This window comes from Calypte anna, chromosome 1 (assembly GCF_003957555.1).
Source record: "Calypte anna isolate BGI_N300 chromosome 1, bCalAnn1_v1.p, whole genome shotgun sequence".
NCBI classification, from domain to species: domain Eukaryota; kingdom Metazoa; phylum Chordata; class Aves; order Apodiformes; family Trochilidae; genus Calypte; species Calypte anna.
The window spans coordinates 171269011-171289897 of record NC_044244.1 but is presented as its reverse complement, the minus strand read 5'-3'; the positions used below and the strand labels follow the sequence as shown (position 1 = coordinate 171289897).

The 20887-nt window shown below is 37.4% G+C and overlaps 1 protein-coding gene across 3 annotated transcripts in view; it reads right to left on the bottom strand.

Moving 5' to 3' along the window:
• Positions 1-238: 238 nt before the first annotated feature.
• The window catches only part of RNASEH2B (ribonuclease H2 subunit B), a 42583-nt gene continuing 21934 nt past the window's right edge, over positions 239-20887 (bottom strand). The window contains exons 6-11 of one of the 3 annotated variants that reach the window (XM_030469354.1): positions 16818-16882; positions 15492-15597; positions 12396-12474; positions 11452-11494; positions 6740-6820; positions 4082-4792 (exon numbers count right to left, since the gene is read on the bottom strand). In XM_030469354.1, the coding sequence (XP_030325214.1) occupies positions 4685-4792; positions 6740-6820; positions 11452-11494; positions 12396-12474; positions 15492-15597; positions 16818-16882 (482 nt within the window). In that variant the 3' untranslated portion in view covers positions 4082-4684. Of the gene's footprint in view, positions 844-4081; positions 4793-6739; positions 6821-10989; positions 11107-11451; positions 11495-12395; positions 12475-15491; positions 15598-16817; positions 16883-20887 lie in introns of those variants that run through there. The other 2 variants (XM_030469357.1, XM_030469356.1) reach the window with 2 other exon arrangements.

Sequence of the window (20887 nt, the reverse complement as noted above, 5' to 3'; positions counted from 1 at the left end):
GAAATACTTTCAATATAAATGCCTTTAAAAAATAAGAGTTAAATGTAATTCATTTTGGATGACTCTAAGTCTGAACATTGGACGTCTAGTCCAAACAAGCCATCCTGCTGAATTTGGCAAGATTTTGAAAAAGAAAAGAGAAAACTGTATACAAAATATTTTGCTATAGTTTCTGAAACTTGTAATTATGGCCACGAAAATCATACATTCAGTTAAAAAACAGTGAGTACAAAATAGGGAAAATTTATACAAAATCAAATAATTTCTTAAGACTTGCTCAAGGGTGCTGCTGGTCTGACCCTGCAAAATACTTAGGCAGGTGCTTAATTTTAAGCATGTGAGCCATTGTGCCAGGAGAGATTTTATGGTGAAGACTAATGCACAAATATTAGTTAGACTGGCTCTTCCAGTTCAGATAAGCATGGATGTAAGTGCTTTGCTGGATATGGATCAGGATGCTCAGCACCTAACAGGACTTCAGGCGCTGATCCAGCAAAGCACTTACCCACACGAACAGCACTGCTGACTTTTAGATCACTGCTCATGTGCTTAACATTAGGCATGCTCATAAGTGCTTTCCTGGAAAGCCTGATAGTCCAATAGTATGTAAGCTATAAAATCTGAAGCAGCGTATGTTTAACACACTGCATGTTTAACAATGTTAATCTGCTGAGATTTGCTTTTTCTTGGAACAGGGCATGTCTAACTTCAAGCATTTATTTTCAGAGAGCGAGTAAAAAAAAGCCTTTAAAAGCTGCTCTGAGATTATGGCAAGTTAAAATAATATTAGTGAGTCTCCTTAGGCTCCTTTCATTTCTTCTTTGCACGTCTTTGAGCAGGCATCTAAAAAGGAAAGAGAAAACTCAAGTCATAAACATGAATCTATTCAAGTAACTGTCCATGCACTTGGTTTCCCTTTTAAAAAACCATTGTTAGATACAACAGAACACCTGAACAGTTCTAAATTTCAGATCTGAATGCAACGTCAGCCAACTATGCCACCTTTTCCACTGAAAATACTCTAATCACCAATTGTCACTTCTACAAATAGAACAAACTTTATTACTTAAGACTGAAAATAATGAGCAAGTCCAACCCTTATAAGGGGTCCAACCTAAGTCATTGGTGGTATTTCCAGATGAAGTTTTCCATGCCCACTGGTGTCAATCCATTTGCAGTGTGAAGTCTAAAAAAAGTGGTGAAGGGCAAAACTGCTTAGTTCCAAAACAACAACTACAAAAGCATCACAACTCATCAGATACTTACACACTAACATGAAGAGATGGCATCTTAATGTCAAAAAGAAATAAAGTAAGACCATATCCCTATATTGGTGCTGTCATCCTAAGCTAACCAAGGAAGAAACAGTAAAGCAGCACTTTATAATGACCTTCTGCTACTGCTGGCCAGCCATGGTAACTATATTTAAATCCTCATTGTGGTAGGAAATACTGTTTTATGTATTTGGCACCACATGCTCTTCATAACTCCTTAAAGCTACATGTTGAGGAAGTTTCAAAGTTACTAAATGTATTTCATTCTTTCCTAAGGGGAAAAGAGTTTTTATTTTCACATGAAAGCTCTAATGGCTTTTGGAAATGGCGCTTTTTTTTTTTTTTTTTTTGTCATGCACAAGTTCCTCCTCAACCAAAAAGCACAGTCACTAATAAAATTACTATTGTTGTAAGTTACAGCAGAGCTGACAGCTGAAGTTGAGATGTGACACACTAAATCACAGCACACCTATGCACAGAGGAAGAAGAACTCTAGACTTGGTCCTTCAGTGCAGTAACAGATGTGAAAGTCACACACAGAGAAAGAAAAAATCACTACTACCCACGATGGGAAATCAGCACAAAGACCTCCCAGCTCTGTCAGAACTGTCCTCCTTCTCCTAAATTCTGACCAGAAATAACAGGACTTCTTAGAAGAAAGGTTCTGGAACTATGCAGTCAATGAAAAGATGCATTCCCAAAATTTATTACACAAAACCTTTCAACTATTAAAATCCACAGCCCTAAAACTAGCAGATTTAATTATCCGGAAAAGCTTCTACCATTATCTGTCCAACTTCATGGTTCCTGTTTCTCGTGTAACCCTCTCCCACTCTTGCATTTCCACTCATAACATCTAACTCAAGCTTGTCCACCATCTCAACATTAAGTGCTTGGAATTTGCTTTCCATTTCTACATACAAGATCCCTTTCCTCTCATTTACCAAAATAGTCCCCCCCACAGGACGTTGCTTATTGCAAAAAACTTCTCCATTAACATGACAATATGTGCTTTTCCTTTTTCTTTCTGTCTCTGTAACATTATCCTGCAGTTTGAGTGACAGTTTTCAGGAGCTGTCACCACTGGAGCATCCCTTTTTCCCCGATATGAAGTTGGGCGTGAGGTCCTTTGGCTGTCAAATAAAACTGCTGGGCTAAGTTAAATGGTTTTCAAAATCTAATCCTTCAAATTCATGACTGCAATCACCAAATATTGGTTCTTTTCAATCATAGCAAGGACCCATTGGATAAACAAATAAGTGCTCCTGTGGGGCTGGTTTTCACACACAGTCTGGACAAATAATGTAGGAAAAACGTTTGAAGGTAACTCTAAAGATGATGTACAATGAAACAGTCACATCCATTGACATCTACTATTAATTTTTAAACTCATCTGATAGTTAATGGCAGAAAAGGAAACTTTACTAACAGAGTTGGTGAAATTCTCCTCAAGAAATACAGCTGAACAACAAGACAGGAACTTCTCTATGTCTCCATATAGGAATTCCTGGGATTTCTCTGTCCCCTACTGCTCTGTACCCATTGTATTGATTCAGAAAGTTGACATTCATGACTGAAATTTTACTAAAGCATCAGATAGCTTGGAATAGATATAACTATTATAACTGAAAAATCTGTAAAGCTTCTGCACCTGAATCAACGCTTCTCAATCTATGTTCAAAAACTAGCACTACAGGCTGATTTTCAGAGATATGGAAAACTTACAGTATTGTTTCCTTAGAATTCCTGAAAAGCATTTTTTTTAAGGACCCTCATTTTAATTCTAGATAATCCACTTTGGACAAATCTTTTTAGAACTGGGAACATTAATAGTATTCTATTGGGAGGTCATTCACGTTTGTTAAATAAACCTCTCCCTAATCAGGGATAATTCCATAGATTTCCAAATATTTTCCTCAACCTGGAATTCCAACCATACTGATGTCCCTGTTTACAAACTATGACCAAAACTTTGAAGAGCCTTACTGGTTTGAAAGGCACAGGAACCCCAACAATTGCAGCACAACACACAGCAAGGCTTCTCATCCATTTTTAAGAATGCCATAGAGCTCTTTAGAGACCCCACTCTAACTCACGGGTTTTGAACAGCAGCAAGTAAGTCTGCAGTAGAGAAACGAGTTACTAAGAATGATGAGACTCATTCTTTCTCTGAAACTCCCCGTTATCAAGAGATAAAGGCAGATTCTCAACAGAGCTGAGGTAGCAGAGAAGGATGTATTTAAAGAGTATCTTTCTACAACACACATAGGAACAGCTTGGTGTTCTAACTGGTGAATGAGGCAATGAGTTAGTGTGGTGCAGAACTGGCCAGACCTATACAAATGGCCCCAGCAACTCCCATCTCTTTTTCAGCTCTGTGAATTAGGGAAGATGCCACACAGCAGAGAGCTGCCCCTCTGAATGTACAGGCATACCCTGTGCTGAGGAAAGAAGACACTCAGGATTGAGTACTGTGTTTTAAATCACAGTCCAGTCCTACCTTGAGCAAAACTTATCCAAGACAGTCATACTTAGGCTTTTGAACTATGCATCCAACTCTTTACAAACCCCAGTTTTGCCTTTCCCTAATTATTTTTGTAAGGATCTATCGACTCTGGAACTGAACATAAAAATACCCCTATATTTATATGTGTTAAGAGATTTACCATGTAATCACAAAGTCATGCTGTAATTTTTTAAGGATTAAAATTTATACACAACAGTAAAATACTTTAGAAATGTCCCTAAGCATAATCTAACTCGTGAAATATACAACAAATACAACAAACACAAATTTGTTACACAAGGCACTTTATTGCATTACATGCACATTGACATTTATTGCAGTTTGTTTCTAGCATATTCAAAACAATCAAAATCCCAACAGACACTATCTTTACCTCAATAAATTACCACTAATGGCATTGCTTACATCAGCACTTAGATTTGGGTCAACATAAAAATCTAATGATGCCATCCTACTTTGGTGTTATACTGGGTAAAAAAATCTCTAAAAAGTCTCAACAAATAATGCTGCTTATGAACAAAAAAACCCTCTCCTTAAAAACTTATCAAAGGGGGGGCATGGTTCCATCACAAAATGGAGTGCAATGGAGGAAATCTGTGGTAGCTCTGATTGAGCTTGCTCTAGAACAAGCAGCAGCACAGTACAGCACCATGTGGGCAGTCAGGCTGCCTTCTTGACCCAAACTAGAATATCTGCTTGGTGCTGCCTTGCCCCACTGAGGAACAACAACATCCTCCCACAGCAGCTCACAGATCCCTTCATCACACTCCACCATATTGAGAAACATGCCCTGCATGTACTACACTAACAAAAAAACCCCAGGAGAAATCTTTAGCTTAACCTAAGATTAACCACTGTATAAAAGTCTTTCAAGAATGAATCTTTATTTTGATGCTTTAGGTTTGGAGCTGAAGAAAGTAGAAATGGATTTCATTCCACTCTTATCAACTTTGGCCAGAGCCTTCTGTGCTGCAGTCATCTTGCTGTTTGCCTGTTAGTGAAACAATAAACCAAAAAAGATAAGCAGCATCTCCATAGGAGCAGAGTATAAGCTACAAACTCCTAAGTACAGAAGTCAAGCAAGAAGTCGAATCGCTTTCTTAGGTTACATCAGTAAAGCTAATTTTATGCAGGCTTTACACTGCAAGAGAAAAACCTTACCAAACAAATATGAGATTATTCAAACAGAAAAACACTTGTCATGAATTACTTAACCTCAGACAAAGACAAATAATCAATTACAAGGACAAGGAGGTGAAATGTCTTCCCCTTCTGCAGAATGAGGTATCCCAACTCAAACGTTTACTTTGGGATAATCCCTGAGTGTACATTAAGAGGAATAATGCATGCAATATAACAGATGCATGCTGTACCCTCCGACTCAATCTCATGATTATGCTGTCAGCAGGCTGAGTTAAAGCCTTGCATTACAGATGACAAATAATTCACATTGACTTATGATCAAAGACTCCATGCACAGTGATAGAAAGGGGAAGGAGATGGAAGAACTAAGAATGCAGAAGGTAACTAACATGTGCACAGCACTTTGAAACCACTGGGACAACCTCCCAGACTTTTACACCTAAAACACATTTTATGAGCCATGTTTTATAGAGCTGACCCCACTTTTCTTTCTTACGTTTTAAAATGCTGTGTTTTAAATCTCTAGCTGTTTTCCCTATTAAGAAAACTTTGCATTGACCTTTCTTCACGATACTCCTCAGTCTGTAGGACTTCACAATTAGAATACTTGGGATCAGATAGAAAGTTGTGGGATAGGATGGAGATATTCAACAACAGTATGATTGTCTGTGTTACTATACAAACAAAAACAGTGCCAAAGTATTTAAAAAGAAGTAGTATACTGTACAGAATCCAAGAGCTATCTTTTCTTTCCCAGATTCTCTCATCAGTGTGCTTCATTATTTCAGAAGTAAATCATATTTATGTTAAAATGAATTATCTCTCCTCAGCCTATTTCTATCTTTATGTGCAGTTCAAAAGCAATAGGTACTTAATGGGGGCCAGGGGGAAACAGGCATGCTTTAAATTATTCATCACCTTCACTTGGGGGGCAATCTTCTTCTTACTTCAATAGTAGCATGTGCCCTGAATATAAAAAATTCTGGGGGTTTTGAGGGGAGGAAGGAATGCATCTGTTTACCAGCTGCTTCTCTTTGCAAAGGGATAAAGAGTAGTCAGCATTAGTCTGAAGGTCACAGCACTATCACAGAGGGCTTTTTTGGTTGCTGATGGACTGAAGAGAGATTCATTTTCTTTCAGTGTTCAGAGAAATAAGCCAGTGCAAGCCTTGTAACTTTGGCACACACAGACAGCATCTATTTCTTTTCACATCTCTGTTGCTCTCCTAGGAATAGTTCAGTGGCAGGCACCACTGGTCTCAGATTTGAATTGGCCTCCAAACTTGTGTTGGATCTGGCAATCAGCAAGTTCTGCGTTGCTTTAACTTCATTAACTTGACACAAGTAAGTGCACAAGCAGTATTTATGGGCAGAAATAAAGCCTGTCTTAGCATCCCTTCAAACTTACGTGAATGTTGCCATTTTTTCTTTTTGAAATGACTGAAATTTAACAGTTTCTATCAGTAAGCCATGGAATTTCTCATCTAAAGATCTCAAAGAGCTTTGCAAACATCGGCCAAGCAGCTTAACGTGTCAAAGTCTGTGAGGTTCACTGGAGTGTTCGCTGAGAAAATCCTGTCAAACACTGACACTATGTGATAGTTCAGAATGGGACATTAAGAGTATCAAAGTCAAATGAAACTGAACAAGAAGTTCAGACAGATGAAACTACAGATATCTGCCATTTGGTATTTGGTTTAGGTTTTTTTAGTATGTTTTGGAGGAGAAAAATAGTACTTATGTTGGATATTGGTCTATGTTTTAGCAAAACATGCATGCATGCAAGGCTTGCTTACCTTTTTGGTTTTCAGAGTGTTGCTGTTAGACTTAGTATGGTCTTCTTCTATTTCCACAGGGACATCTGACAATTTCCTTTTCTGAAATGTTAAGCGTGAGGAAGTTGCTCTGTCAACCACTTTTCTGATGTACACACATGGAAGTTTAAAGCTTTGGCTTTGTAAGTAACCATAGCACCAAAAAAGAGCTGGCAGTCAACTGAAGAATCTGCAGTAGCAGTGGAAGATTCTTCTTTGCAATTGTCTTCTTTACATCTAAATATATAGCATCTCTACAGCATGCAGAAGAGACCATTCAGTGTCATGGGAAGCACTTTTTTTTTTTTTTTTTTTTAGCCTTCTGAAGGATGACTTCTAGAAATCATGTGAATCCTGGTTTTAACTTCCATGGCTGTGACTTTGGTGTCAAGAGTCAGAGAACCTTTACAGAGCAGCTGTTGGAAATTAGGATCTAAGAGCCAGGGAACCTGGCTGATGTCTGATGGAACAGCACAGCAACTCTAGTGTTATTGCTATCTGCTAACACAAGTGGATCATTATCCAGTTTATTATCTGTGCACAAGCACAAGTAATTATTTTCTACAGTTTGGCACCAGTGAAACACTGACATATTTCTGCTGACTGCTTCATCACTTGAATCCAACAGTGCACTAAGAAGCTTGACTCTGCATGTGCTAGGTGCCTTCTAACTTCAGAAATAATGGAAGTGAATGGTTCTCAGCACTTCACATGATTAGGCTGTACGAATGAGTATTTCTTTCCATAAACTGTGAGCATGTGTTTAGTTTAAAGGAGAGAACCTCTTGGTATGTTTCCAAAAGGGAAAAAAAAAGTATATAGTATTTTACAACACTGTATTTTTATTATTATTATCATATATCTGATATTACAATCCTGTCCTTAATATCCTGTGAAATCTAAACTGTGGCCTTCCTAGGTTTTGTGCCAAAGAGTGATTTTGCAAGCAACTTGGATGGTACCATACCTTTTAAGATCCTGTTTTATTCATTTTGTTTATGGTGCTTGTGATCTCTCTCTCTCCCCCCTCTCTCTCTCTTTGGCACAGAAGCCAGGTCTGCAGCTTAGATTTCTCAGCTCTTAGAACCAGATCCAACAGCAGCCTTTTCTTTTGATTTCAATGGGATCTGGATCAGCCCCTTGAGGAGTCTGTTTACTGTGCTGCGATTACATTTTCAAATGACAATCTAATGAATAATTACAATTCCCCTCCTTTTGAAATCTGATAAAGTTTGTAAAACTTACAACAGAATGTATTTCAGCAAAATATTTGCTTTTTAGTTGTAGCAGAGTCTACATATTCTTTGTAGATTTCTGTCATTATCTGCCAATTGTCAGACTCCCTGTGCTGACAAACTGGACAGTATGATGATTACAAGATCAATGGTCTACAATGAATACAAAGCCCATGTAATTTTGATTTAATCATTACATCAGAGTCCAGATTGTCCCCAGTTTACTCTTCTACTACAAGATAATCTGTTGTACCTTTTTCTGGTAGCAGACACTGAAGTTTCTAAATCTCTCCTCCCTTCAGAATGTATTTTAACATGATTTCTAAGCACGTGACTTTACCACAATAGAAAATACATGCTAGACCCTTCTTTAGTTGCAATAATCCTGTATTTTGTCTGTCAACACACTTTGCCCTCATGAACAGAAATCTTGCTACAAGTGAATGAAAACAGTCTCAACTATAGGTTCCAGTGTACAAGCCAGCCTTGCTCATCTGAGATTGTGAACTAAAGGAGCAGTTCAGTTTTTGAAGCTGCAAAGACTTAATACACAGAAGCATCACACACACTCTGGTCAGTGCTCTGGAAATTAATCAGATCCTCAGCAAGATTTCACTGCCCAACAACTGAAGAGTTGTAAGCCTCACCTCTGTAACCAAACTGCTGAAATAAAACTATTTTTATAAATAGATTCTCAGAACTACCCCAATGGTATAAAAGCTATTCATACATAATATGTAATGTACATCACATGTAGTTTAATACAGTTGTTGTAACATGCTTATATGGCTAATGAATATCAGTTGGCTCCTGATGTGTGTTTAATATTTCTTACAATGCATAAAGATAATTCGTAACTTAATCAAAGGGCCAAGTAACTGTGCAGCCAGAACAACTCTAACCAGATGGAAATAACTTATATCCATGGATATACGTTGGAGAACAAATGCTATTAATAATAGTAGGGACCAATTACTCTTGCACATGCTAGCTGACACACTGCTTAACAGAACATTCACTGAATCAGCCAGAAATTTTAGACTTTGTTTTGGTAAGTAGCAGGAACATTGCAGGAAAGGTTGGTGTAGTGAGTAAATTGTTTCAGTAATTATATTAAGGCTGCGTTGGTTTAAATTAAGTGGAAAGGATAATTAAAAGTGGGGTTCTTAATGAAAAGTGGTGCAAACTTTGCAAACCATATGCCTTACTCTCTATGCCAAAGAAGGGACTTGATGTGTGAGAAGGGCACTTGGAATGGAAAAGAAAAAGTGAGGAGAAGTGATTTTGAATCTTTTGCTTCAAACAAGGTGAAAAATCTTGAAGGAAAGAGTTTCTCAGACTAAACTATATGAATGTTTTCCCTTGCTCACACAGATGTGCACATATTCCCTCCCCAAGACACTAGGAATAAGCACAATTCTACGATGAATGGGGGAAAAAAAGACTGCCAAGAAAAAAAGAGATATTTGTTTTAGGGGTCAGGTAATACTGGGACAAAGTGAGAACTGCCAAAAAAGTCAAGCTGAGTTAGACCTTGGAAAGGAAATTAAAACAAATAGTAGAAGGTTGTTTATCCACAGAGGTAAAAAGGAAATCAAAAAAGAAAAAGTGAAGCTGCTATACAGTCAGGATTGGATATATATTAAGGCTAATTTATGTGTAGCCCCAAAATGGAACAAATCCTTTTCAACAAAGATGAAGAGGTTAAACACAGGGAGAGAAAAGAGAATACAAATCACTCTATTCAAGATATAAGTAAAACTCAATATGCTGACACTGTTGGGAAACTGCCTGAGAAATCACAAGTCCAGAGAAAAAACTTGGCAACTGTTCTATCAGGTAAGGACCATATTGCTCCAGAACAGCCAAACATCCATCTATATGCAAGGAGGAAGAAAAAGTGATAGTAGGCCACAGCAGGATGGAGGATGGGGGGAGAAAAAGTGAAAGAAGGAAGAATAATGATAGATGAAGAGTTAAAGAAAACTAAACACATGTAATGCCTACCAATTGATCTTTTTTTCTCAAAGATAATATTTTTTGTTACACAAGGCACAAGGATTGCTAGAAAACTTGACACTGTGCCACTTAAGCAACTGAAAGACTGTGTAAGAATTTTAAGGTGGATAAGAAACTGCATAAAAGGGAAATTAAGGCAAATAAAGCCAAAAGGAATGTCAGTGGATTAGATGGAGATTACTTTTGAAGTGCCATGGACAATATGTATACAAAATATGCACTAATTGTTAATTAAAGATAACAGAATGCTGACATTTGCTGAACGTACACCACCGTGTAGAATTATGAATATATAAAAAACTTGTAACACCGTGAAGGAAAAGGCAGAGAACCTTTAAGACTGGAAACATTAAAAACAGATGCAAAGTATAGAAGTACAAGGTCATGTATACAGCAGCTAACTCCATGCATTTCTCGTAAATCTGAATGCTGATCAACTGAAAACTACAGTGGAGAAACAGAAAAATAACAACCCTGTGTTTTAACTGTTCACAGCATGACTGTGAGATATCTGGTACACCACACAATAAGAGAGGCAAATGGGATTCTAAGATGTAATGAGATTAATTACTTTCAGTTAAGATAAGATGGGAAGAATGCCACCATATTGTACTAGTAAAGGTTTTATTGTGAATAATTATTTTTTATTCTGGTCACCTGCTTTGAAACAATTGAATTCATCTTGGAATAGGTGCAAAGAAATGTTCCTGAAACGATGATGAAATGGAGAACCCATATTACACAACCAAGTTTGGCTTCACAAAATGAGAACATAAAGGATATATGATTTCCTTTTACACATTGAGAAAACTAATCTTAGGGAGGGAAAAGAGCCATTTCAATTTAAAAAAAAAAATAGTGATAATGTTCGTACAAAAGCACAGTGGAATAAATTGGCCATGAACAAATTCAAGGTGGAATTTACAGGAAAGTTTCTGAGCATCAGAGGAATGAGGTTATAGAATGGTTTTCCAAGAAAAGTAATGGAAATAGAAAAATCCTAATGAGACTTACAGTGAAGAATGGTCAATATATGAGAGATTATCCAGCATGGTTGTCTGGGAATCCATGACCCAGGAGGTCCTTTTCAGGGTCCTCATAAATTACATATGAAAGAAAACCTATGAGGTCATATTGTCCCATCAACCTCAATAAAACTAAATAAGCAAAACACATATGAAAAGACTGCTGACCAAAACCATAAAGTATGTCTCTCTCCTTCCCTCCCCTTTTTTAAACAGGAAAACCAACCAAAATATTCCTTATTAAAAAATATGAAGTACCTGGTAAAACTTCTTGTGTTATTTCAGACTAACTTTTTACAAGGCCAATTTACTTATTGTATTCTACCCACTGCTTGACCTAGTCCAGTTTTAATAATAATTCAGAGCAATTATCTTACAACACAATGTATTTGTCAATATTTTAATATTCTCCTACCTTCACTGGTGGCTCTGATGCTGGACTTTTAAGTTCTGGGAGCCTGCAGAACAAAAGATTTTAAGTTATAAATGAAGGCAGCTGGACTGCACAGCCTAAAGCTTGTGATTCCTTCCCCACAAAGGCTGCTTTGGCTACCAGCTGCTCATACATGGCGTGCATTTGCAAAAAAACCCCAACCAAAACAGCTCGTGGACTCTGTATTTCTGACTTAGATAACTAAAACAGAGCAAGGCACCATACAGAAACAGCCTTTTTTAAAAGTTCCTAGATCTGGCAACCAAAACAGGAGAACTCCACCTTACTTTCAAAACCTTGGCTATTAGTAAGATGATATTGAAAAGCACATAACATCTTTTCATTGAAACTGTTAAACTACAGGACTTCAACTGGAAACAGCACATTTTTCCTCACACCATGGTAACAGAACCCTTTGAAGAGAACTGAACTGAGGGACAAGTGTAAGGTCCCAGTGATGCTCCAAGCAAAGTCTGCTGCTGGCAGGGAACATCAGGACGATGACTTTGGCTCCCCTTCCAGATTTAAATGTAAACTAACACAAGTTAGATATATGAAGTCAAACCCCAGCAGTACTGAGTTGAGTAGGGAAAAGGAAAGAAGACTGGAGATGAAGATTCTGCTCCTGGCTCTGCTGCTTTAACTCTTGCCCAGACACATTGCCCAGGGTCTAATGATGCAACTGTGTAACAGACATATGAGGCATATACTACATCTCTCCTTCAGTCCATGGTCCTAAACATGACAGGGACAACTGGAAGTATAATCTACATTTGAAAACAACTGTATTGAAAGTATGCCAAATATAGTTTCATTGTGTCATTCACTGCACCCTTGATGAACAAATCTCATTATTCAACAGAAATTACCAAAAGGACATTAATGAGTGCCTTATAAAACTAGTGCTTATCTGGAACAATACTCACCCTAAGTATTTTAACAACTCCTTACTCAGGTCCTCAGGAATATATTCAGATATTAACCCATGGGCATACCGTACATAGTCTTCAAGAAGAAGGCAGGGAGTGGGAAGAAGAAAAAGAACATTCACATTATACAGTCACGTTGCCTTAGCCATGTTGCACGCATTACCATAAATCATAAGGTTGAATTAATAGTAAGAGACTTCTAATGGATACACTGTAATGGTTCTCTATGTTGAGTAGTTTATGTTATATGACACTTGTAGGTTTATTTAAAAAGTAAAGACTTACTACACTCATTTTGTCAGCACATGTTATTAATATCTGCTGTATGTACTTTACGAAAGCTGTTCACTTTCAGAGAATACTAGATATCATGTATTTTTCCGAATAAATTCAATTTTAAAAACCTGCAAAAGTAAAAAGCTGACTCAACAGAACACGCAATCATTAATTTTAAGGCATCTGGATCTTACAATTATTTGGCAAGAGCTTCAGTACTAAAGTACATTTTCTGGCTTTGACTGAAAACAATTAGATGAGACAATGAGTCTATTTCAAAGTCTTGTACTTAATTTCAATACTTTATGGAAAATGCCAAGGCCTATCTAAACATCACTGGCAAGATGGGATAATTATCTGTGGAAATATGAACTACTAGAAGTTGTTCTCAGTACAGGGCACTCCTGCTATAAATGTTTTTCTGAGAGACTGGGAAAAAAAAAAAAAGTGACCCTTTTATAACATGAAGTCCTAAACCAGATCTTTTCCAGTCACGCTCCCCATAAGCACTTACTGATTGTGGGCTGGATCTTTAAAACTTACTGTTGTTTGGGCTGCTAGGGGGTACCTGCACTCATGCACATGAAATATTTGCCAGACAGACGTAAGCTGAAATCACACCTCTGAATTCAATATACAACAGGCCAGCTCTATCTGTTCATATACCTACACACTTGAGAGACTTCAGAGGCACATGGTAAACTAGCTTCTGTGTGGTAAAGAACTTTTTCTCCTGTGCCAGAGACACTTTCCTGGTTTGTGTTTTTTGTTTGTTTGTTTGTTTTAATCTAAAAAGCCCAATGCAAACAGGTACTGAAGCATAAAAATCTGACACCTGCATATGCATTCCAACTACACCGACATAACATCTTTAGTATCTCCTATCTGTACTTCTCCCTTCCTCTACTGCCTAGGTTCATCAAGGATTTGTCACTCCCTAAGCCTAGTCTAGGGTCAGGAGAACAAGGAAATAATTCCAATCCAAGACAATTTCACCTCAGCACTTAGTGTGTCAAATTTATCATTTAAGAATCATCTCACTGTTCACATTGACGCTGAATGGTGAGGCCAAGTCAACTGCTATTATTTTGTATTAGATACAAAATCCATTCCCTTTTTCTTTATGCCTTGAAGCAATCTTCACTGATTTCCTTTACCAATTTTAAAATACCACTATTTGCATTCTAAGGAGTCTGTGTTCTCACCCTCGCCTTGCTTTGTTATTAACCTCCTGTCAAACAAAAGTAATACTTGTGTAGCTCCTTTCTTTGTCTTCTGAATGAAATACTCAGGTCTCACATGTTAAACTTCTGCTCCTTCCCCACGTGCATTTATATCCTGCCAGATTTTTGCCCTACAACATCTGTAGATGCTAACTGCACATAGCCCTCTATCTATAGGACACTGAAATTTCATTATACCCCAATGAAAGCAATTCTCTACAGAAGTAAATTGCACTGTCATGGCAGTGAAAGAATCAGACAAGAAAATTAGTCTTATTAAGTGTTGACTAAGGTCCATTTGACTTCCTGTCATTCACCTTGCTACATACAGTGGGACTGCCTCCAAAACTTACCTACTTTTAACCCCTAGCATTCCCTATTTAAATGCTGCTCTTTAAACCTTACAAATGCTTTAAAAAAGACTGTTATATTCATGTTACTCTAATTAAGCAGGAAGGTGGAAAAAAAACTGCAAGGAGCTACTTAATTACAAATTTCAGAGATGAAGTATTTAAGCACAGTCAAGATGGTTTCTGTCAGGACAATTTTCCCTTTCTTTAAAGAAATGGGGGTGGGGAAAAGGACGAAAAGCTACTGTAAAAATAAAGTCACAAGTTTTGCAGCTTTGCCTCTTTTTAAAAACCATATATTACAATCTCTGTTCTATAAAGCTGTCTAGTTGCCTCTTAAATCTCATTTATGTTGTTTCCTTTGATATCATTACTTGGTAACTCTTTTTCTACTTCGTCAGCAAGTTGCTTTGTTTCTCCTTGTTTTTCAACAGCATGCAGACTTACGAATCTTTGCAATAAGAAACAATTTGGGGTTGTTTGTCATGTTCTTAAATTTCCTTCATTTTCATTAACGTTCAAAGAATTTATTCAAAGCCCATTTTCAGGTTTCTCAACACAACTTTGTATCTCAGTAATGTTCAGGGCATTGCTCACCCCAGAGAAAAGGTGACTTGGAGGAAAACAGGATTACTCCAGAGTTTTTGGTATCAGTTTTTTTTAATTTCAGGGCAATTCAACACACATAGTACTTGAGGTTTTTTGCCCTTAGTAAGCATACACCTGTATATTCTACACATTTGTCACACAAAGTAATGTTTGGATGAGGAGCTCTTACTCTGTGACTGTAACTTCCTAAGATTCCTTCCCTTTTTTCAGAATTAAGCAAAGAACATTTGCATGTTAATAAAATAATAGTATTAATAAAAAAGAAGTCTGTTGTCATACAGAGACACTTACTGAGTGGATACATATATATCCAGTATAAGCTTGCATCCCAGACAGTCTCAGTTCAGCAAAGCATTTCAGCATACATTTCACATGGAAAAACATCTTCTTTAATTAAGGAAAAGTTAAAAGATTCCCAGCCAAGATATACTGTTAATTACAATGTAATCTTATGAAGATACCAAAGAGTTCAGAAAAGTCAAGTCACAGTTACAACACATATGGCATTTTCTGTACAAGGAATATCTTTACTGCAAAGGCCAATTTCAATGCATTTTAGATTCTAACAATGAGTTTTATCTCCACAAATACAACTTCACAAAAACGAAATTAATTACAATGTTTAGTTTTCTTACCTTCTTCAGTATCTGTGATCTGTTTACAGCTGATATATGTAGCTGCATGTAATCTTTCACCTACAGTTATATTGTTGCTTTTAAGTGCTTTCACTGTTTGATTGACCTATAGGAAACCAGAGAATGAAATGTTGGTATCTGTGTTGTTATGCACATGTTAATGCAGTGACAAGGCTCTTGTAATTTTGTTTCAGGCATATAAAACACTCAAGTTATGGACTGTGGTGAAATTTAATATACATTTGTAATGACTAGCATATGAACTCAAAAAACCCAAAGAAAACAGCATGTCTTTGAACATGTTGCCTTGGCAACACAGCTCCAGTTTTGCAGCACCCTAAGATTAACTGAGCTACTCAGATGCAACAACCATGATTATACAGGTGAGAAATACACTTGCTTGGAAGACAGAGAATGACGGAGCTCAGTTGGACTGCAAAGGCATTTCCTGATGGAAACAAAAGGTTATGGGCTTTATAGGGCTCTGCTATGCTGAATCTTAGAGAGATTATTGGTAGTAAGAGATATTTTCAAGAATGCAAACAAGGTACCTGTTCAATTGTAAATATTCAGGTATTCATTGCACAACAGATATCCCCATGCCTCGTCAATGCAAAAAGCTGAGCAGATTCTGTGTTTGTGTTGACAAATTTAAACAAGGCTCCCTTGCATCCCATGATGCATATAATCTTTTTCTACGAAGTAGCATCATAGGAGGGGCACATGTGCATGTGTAAAATGAGATTCACCTTCTTTATACCAAAACACAGACCACAGCAAGCTTAGCTATAACACTGTTTTATTTTCTGCTTACTGTACAGACCTCCTGAACAGCATGACTGGAGCAGGATAGCAGCAACCATACCAGGACCATTTTGAAAAGCTCTGCCAAAACTTCATGAGGAAGCCATTTGTACCACAAAACCAAGCTGTTCTGTCCAGCTTTAAAGCATGGCAGAACTTGAAAGCTGCATCTGTCATAGCTCTCTCTCCAGTCCATCTGTGAAGTGGAGAAAGCAAAAGACAAGCCCCTCACGTTCTGCAAAGCCTACAGAACACCGTGATAAGCTGAACTTCACTTGAACTTTTGCCTCCCCACAATCCATGAATCCCTTTCATGCCAACCTCAAGAGGAGAAACATAACAAACCTGTCACCTCATCACACTCCCAAATGCAAGAGCTTCACTGTGATGTCTGTCCTTTGTGAAAGACACCTATCTTGAACTGAGGCACACCACATGGCTCAAGTGCACATATGGACAAGCTAATAAGTATTTTCATTTTAAACATAAAACAATTTTGAAAGCAAAAGAGAACCACAATACCTTTTTTTTTAACCACTTCAATGTCTTCTCTTGGCTGTATTTGTGGAATTTCTGATTGCCAATCTCTGAGAAAAAAACAAGTAAGGGGAAGACAGACATGACTGGTTTGGATTGCATTTTCAATACATTTAAAATCTTTTAAGTTGTAGATACAGCATGAAAGTTAATTTGCAGCTTGCACATGTTTGATATCAGAGCAGTCATTTTCAAAAATACTGAAACGTGGAAAAATAAACAGACTGAGCTAATATGCAGAAATCTGAACAACTTGACAATTTTTTAATTAGGCCCTAACCCAGTAAAGCACCTAATATAATAATTGTGTGATTCAGGCTGTCTGAATTCCCTAAGGCCCTTCGCAAGCCCTTGTAGTTTGCCAAACCTCTACTGTTCTGTGTCACCAGACTGATCATTTGAAACTACATAGTTCACAACACAGAGTGATGAAACAAAAGGTTTCACAACTGCTGTGTTCTGGTTGGGTTTTTTATGGTGTTTTTTTTTTAAGACACTAACTTAAATCTTTATTTATGGAATTCCAGCACCCAGTAATGGGCCAGGACAGAGAGTTGGTTAGTGAAGACAAACCACCCACCCTTTCAAAAAACCCTTTCTCTCTTAGTTCTGGTAGCTCTCCCCCTCTCACTTCACAGGTGACTAAAGCAGAACTTTTACTTCTACCCTCCATTTAGGTAGTTTAATATAGTGTCAAAAGAAAATACAGAATCCAAAATACTGAAACACACTCCTTGTGGGAGGAAGTACATGATTCTTTTAGGATTTACTGAGCAACATAAATTAACTCAATGATACAAGAATTTCAGAAAGTGTTTCCCCTGTGACAACTGGGGTATCATGAACATTTTCTATTCACATGTGATCGGTTACCTGGAGACATGTGAGGTCACAGTGCTGAGGCAAACAAGAGATAAAATGACAAAGACTCACGGGGATTTCAGTATAAAAATTCAGTATTAATTCACAGAAAGCTACATTTTAGAAATTGAATGAAATGCCTAATAGGAGTTCACAGGAGATTTTAGAGCCCACTGTTTTTCAGTCTTTGACAGGTATTTCAATAAGTTTTAATCTTCTGTATTCCATTCCCATAAATACCTACATCTGTTTCATGTCATTTACTGATCCAGTATCATATTCCAACACTCAGTTCATGGATTTTCCTTCTCCCCTTGCAAACAACAACATATTATTTATGACTCCTTCAGCACTTCCCTCTTTGAGGTTTATCTTGGCTCTTTCAAATTGCATACAAATAGCTAACTATTGTGTGCTCTTTGTATATGCATGGTAGGGGGTATGGAGGGGTCAAGGAAAGCTGTTTACAGATGAAGTTTAAATCTATGTCAACAGTTGCAGAAAAGTACAATGCAAAAATTCTTCAGAGAAAAAAAAAAGGGAAAAAAACCACTAATATACACTTCGCTTCATGAAGTTGATGAGTTGCAGGTAAAGTAATTAGCTGTGGCTTGGCTGGCTGCAGCCTTTAGGACTTAGAAACTTCTAAACAGCTCTGAAAGAAAAGAAGCAGAAAATAGGCAGCATGCTCTGGATACGTAACTTGCTTCTCACAGAGCTACCACAGTTTGGTTGCAAGTGTAGTGAGTACAATTTGCAGACTCCTCTATTATCTACCAGAGTTCGAGGAAGGGACATCCTCTGGACACCATTCCCCAACCCATGCTGAAAAGTAATTCTAGTTCAGATTCCCAGGCAGACTCCCCAACAACAGCATGATTAAGAGTGACTCAGTTAGGGAAAGGAAATGTAGAACTGTGAAGCCATTTTCATTAAAACATGTGAAAAATAATTACACTGAAGCCTTCAGAGATCACTTTGTTTGAAAATATTTTGTGTGCTTGACAGTTTTGACTATTGAACTCTAGCAACTGACAATATTTGAGACCTCTGAAGAATTGAAGTGAGTTATGAAAGTCACAAACTGCTGACAAAAGGATTCAATATTGGAACGTGGATTTAACATGTGATGCACATTTGATATTGGTGAGAGTTAGTGACTATGTTTGATAATATAAGTATATATTGGAAAGCCTTTTGTTCCCTAATGTGTCTGGTGCCTATAAAACTGGTCTGAGACATCTGGAAAGACTGGGTTTGAGAAATACAGATGGAATATAAGTGGTTCTACAATTAAATAATATGTTCAGCAATCGGGTAATCGCTATGTAGACTTGGAAGTTTCCCTGATGTATTGTTGAGCAAACTGCCTAAAGCACATTTTAACATCCATTTTCTCAGTGTTTTCCATAACTCTGAAACTCATATGGCCCCTTTTTTCCTACCTTCTGGGAATTCAAGCTTGGCAATATTACTTAGTTATTCTAATCAGGTAAGTTTTCTTGGCTCTTCATGTTAATCACATCAGACAAGATCACAGAGCAGTTTTTGCCTTGCAAAACGAAACAAAGAGTAAAACTCTAGAACTGGAATTCATAACCCTCTCTTAAACCTTCTCTGTTGTACTTTCTATCTGATGTTTGACTGTATTAACAAACAACCTGCCTCACCCAAATTTCCACCAAAATGAACTTTCAGTGCCCTTCAACAACAAGGCTAGGCAAGGTGGATTTCTGCTGATTTAGTAAGTGTAAACTGTGAGCACTCAGGGTAAGAATTTGTTAGATAGATGCTAAACGCTTAAAAAAATAAATTAACAAACAGTGAATTAATTATGTTGTTAGGTTCTGCCAAACAGATGAGAGCTGCAGAAGACTCAACAGATACTTCTTGTCCTGAAGTTCTGCTACAAGAAAGGCTACCTAGTGAACAACAGGTCTTAGAGATAGAAAGAGTACCTTAGTCATAGTATTGACATTTATTTACAGGCAATAAAAGACATGAGAAAATGAAACACATAGAAGTAGACTGAACAGAAAGGCAATTTGTGCATGACAGTCAAGCAAGGATCAATGTGTTTGTTGCATAACAATATGCTTCATTTTATAAAAAAGAAATAAATCCTAAGAACATGCCCTACTGTTATTTTCAACCCACGCCAAATCTGAACAAGAAGGGCAGCAGCAGCTACATGCAGATACGTGCCTAGGGACATCCAAGAACGTCACATACAGCTGCCATGTGCACCTGTGTATAGCTTTAATGACAAAAGCAATTTTCACCTCCCATTTTAAAAGAAAAACCAGGAACTGAACACAACTTCTTTAACAGTCAATATAATTTTCCTGTAAAATGAGACAAGCTTGCAAGTCTATGTAATACAGTATTAAAAACTTCAATGCAAAGTAAGGAAGCAGAGTAAAGCACTACTGCCCAACAGAATACAATTTATCAGAGGATGCTCTGGCTGATAGCAACCGCAAATACAATTTCAAAATGGATACAGAGGCTACAAGATTTTAGACCTTGTCTATAGCAAATATTTTTTTCCTAATTTTTGTTTTGCTGCTAAGAAGGGAACAAAAATACAACCCAAAGGCAGCACTGTTGTTTGGAGGAAGCGCCCTTTCAGAAAAATAAACCAGATGTTGTCTTACTTTTCTATACAGACATCTTATTTCCACAGCCAAGAGGACTTGGCATGATTTTTCACCTTCTCAGATGGGTGCACAGAAGTTTAGTAGCTCCTTAGCCAGTGCTAGACAAGATATAGGGCACAACAATTGCCTAAAAGCTTAGTAATAAGTTTTCCTGGAAGTCTTTATCACTTCATGGAAAGGCAAAAGCAATTTTGCAGATAAAACATCTATCTTAAAGAAGTCTTCTCAAAAGTCAGAACTCACCCAGAGAAAAAGGTGCCTGCTCCTAAAGATACTGAATGTAATTGTTTTCTGAAGGTTCTTTCAGAACTCCAACCAACCCAAGACTGTAACAACAGTCCTGCTGCTGAGATTTCTTGCTTTCTTGTTGAAGAGATCATTTTCATTGGAAACATGACCTGCTCTGAAGTTCAAATTCATTTTTCTGAGGGAAGAAACTGCCCTACATTACTGTGTATGCATCATATCATACAGGCTACACTTAAAACTTGTGCATCTACATCCTTCAGGAAAAACTCACTTCTACTCCCCCCC